General features: G+C 67.3%; 1 protein-coding gene across 1 annotated transcript in view; it reads right to left on the bottom strand.

The window, feature by feature from the left end:
• The window catches only part of LOC104524444 (Down syndrome cell adhesion molecule-like protein 1 homolog), a gene marked incomplete at both ends in the record, with an annotated part of 15861 nt that extends 15650 nt beyond the window's left edge, over nt 1–211 (bottom strand). Inside the window, one exon of the mRNA XM_010167321.1 lies at nt 2–211. Within this exon, the coding sequence (XP_010165623.1) occupies nt 2–211 (210 nt within the window). The remainder of the gene's footprint in view (nt 1) is intronic.
• Between the last annotated feature and the right edge of the window lie 6 nt (nt 212–217).

Raw genomic sequence — 217 nt, forward strand, 5'->3', positions numbered from 1 at the left:
CCTTGATCGGCGGGCTCGTCACGTGCATGTGGCTGACAGTGGTGCCGTCCGACATGGTGTACTGGTTGGTGCGGTGCCCGCTGTCCCGCGGGATGGGCTCGTCGTCCAGCGCCCAGGTGACGGTCGGCGGGGGGGCTCCCTTGGCAGCACACATCAGGGAGAACTGCTCCCCGGGGTTGACCACCTTCTCGCTGAAGGAGGAGACGATACGGGGGGT

The sequence above is a fragment of the Antrostomus carolinensis genome, unplaced genomic scaffold (assembly GCF_000700745.2).
Source record: "Antrostomus carolinensis isolate BGI_N321 unplaced genomic scaffold, ASM70074v2 scaffold29584, whole genome shotgun sequence".
NCBI classification, from domain to species: Eukaryota; Metazoa; Chordata; class Aves; order Caprimulgiformes; family Caprimulgidae; genus Antrostomus; species Antrostomus carolinensis.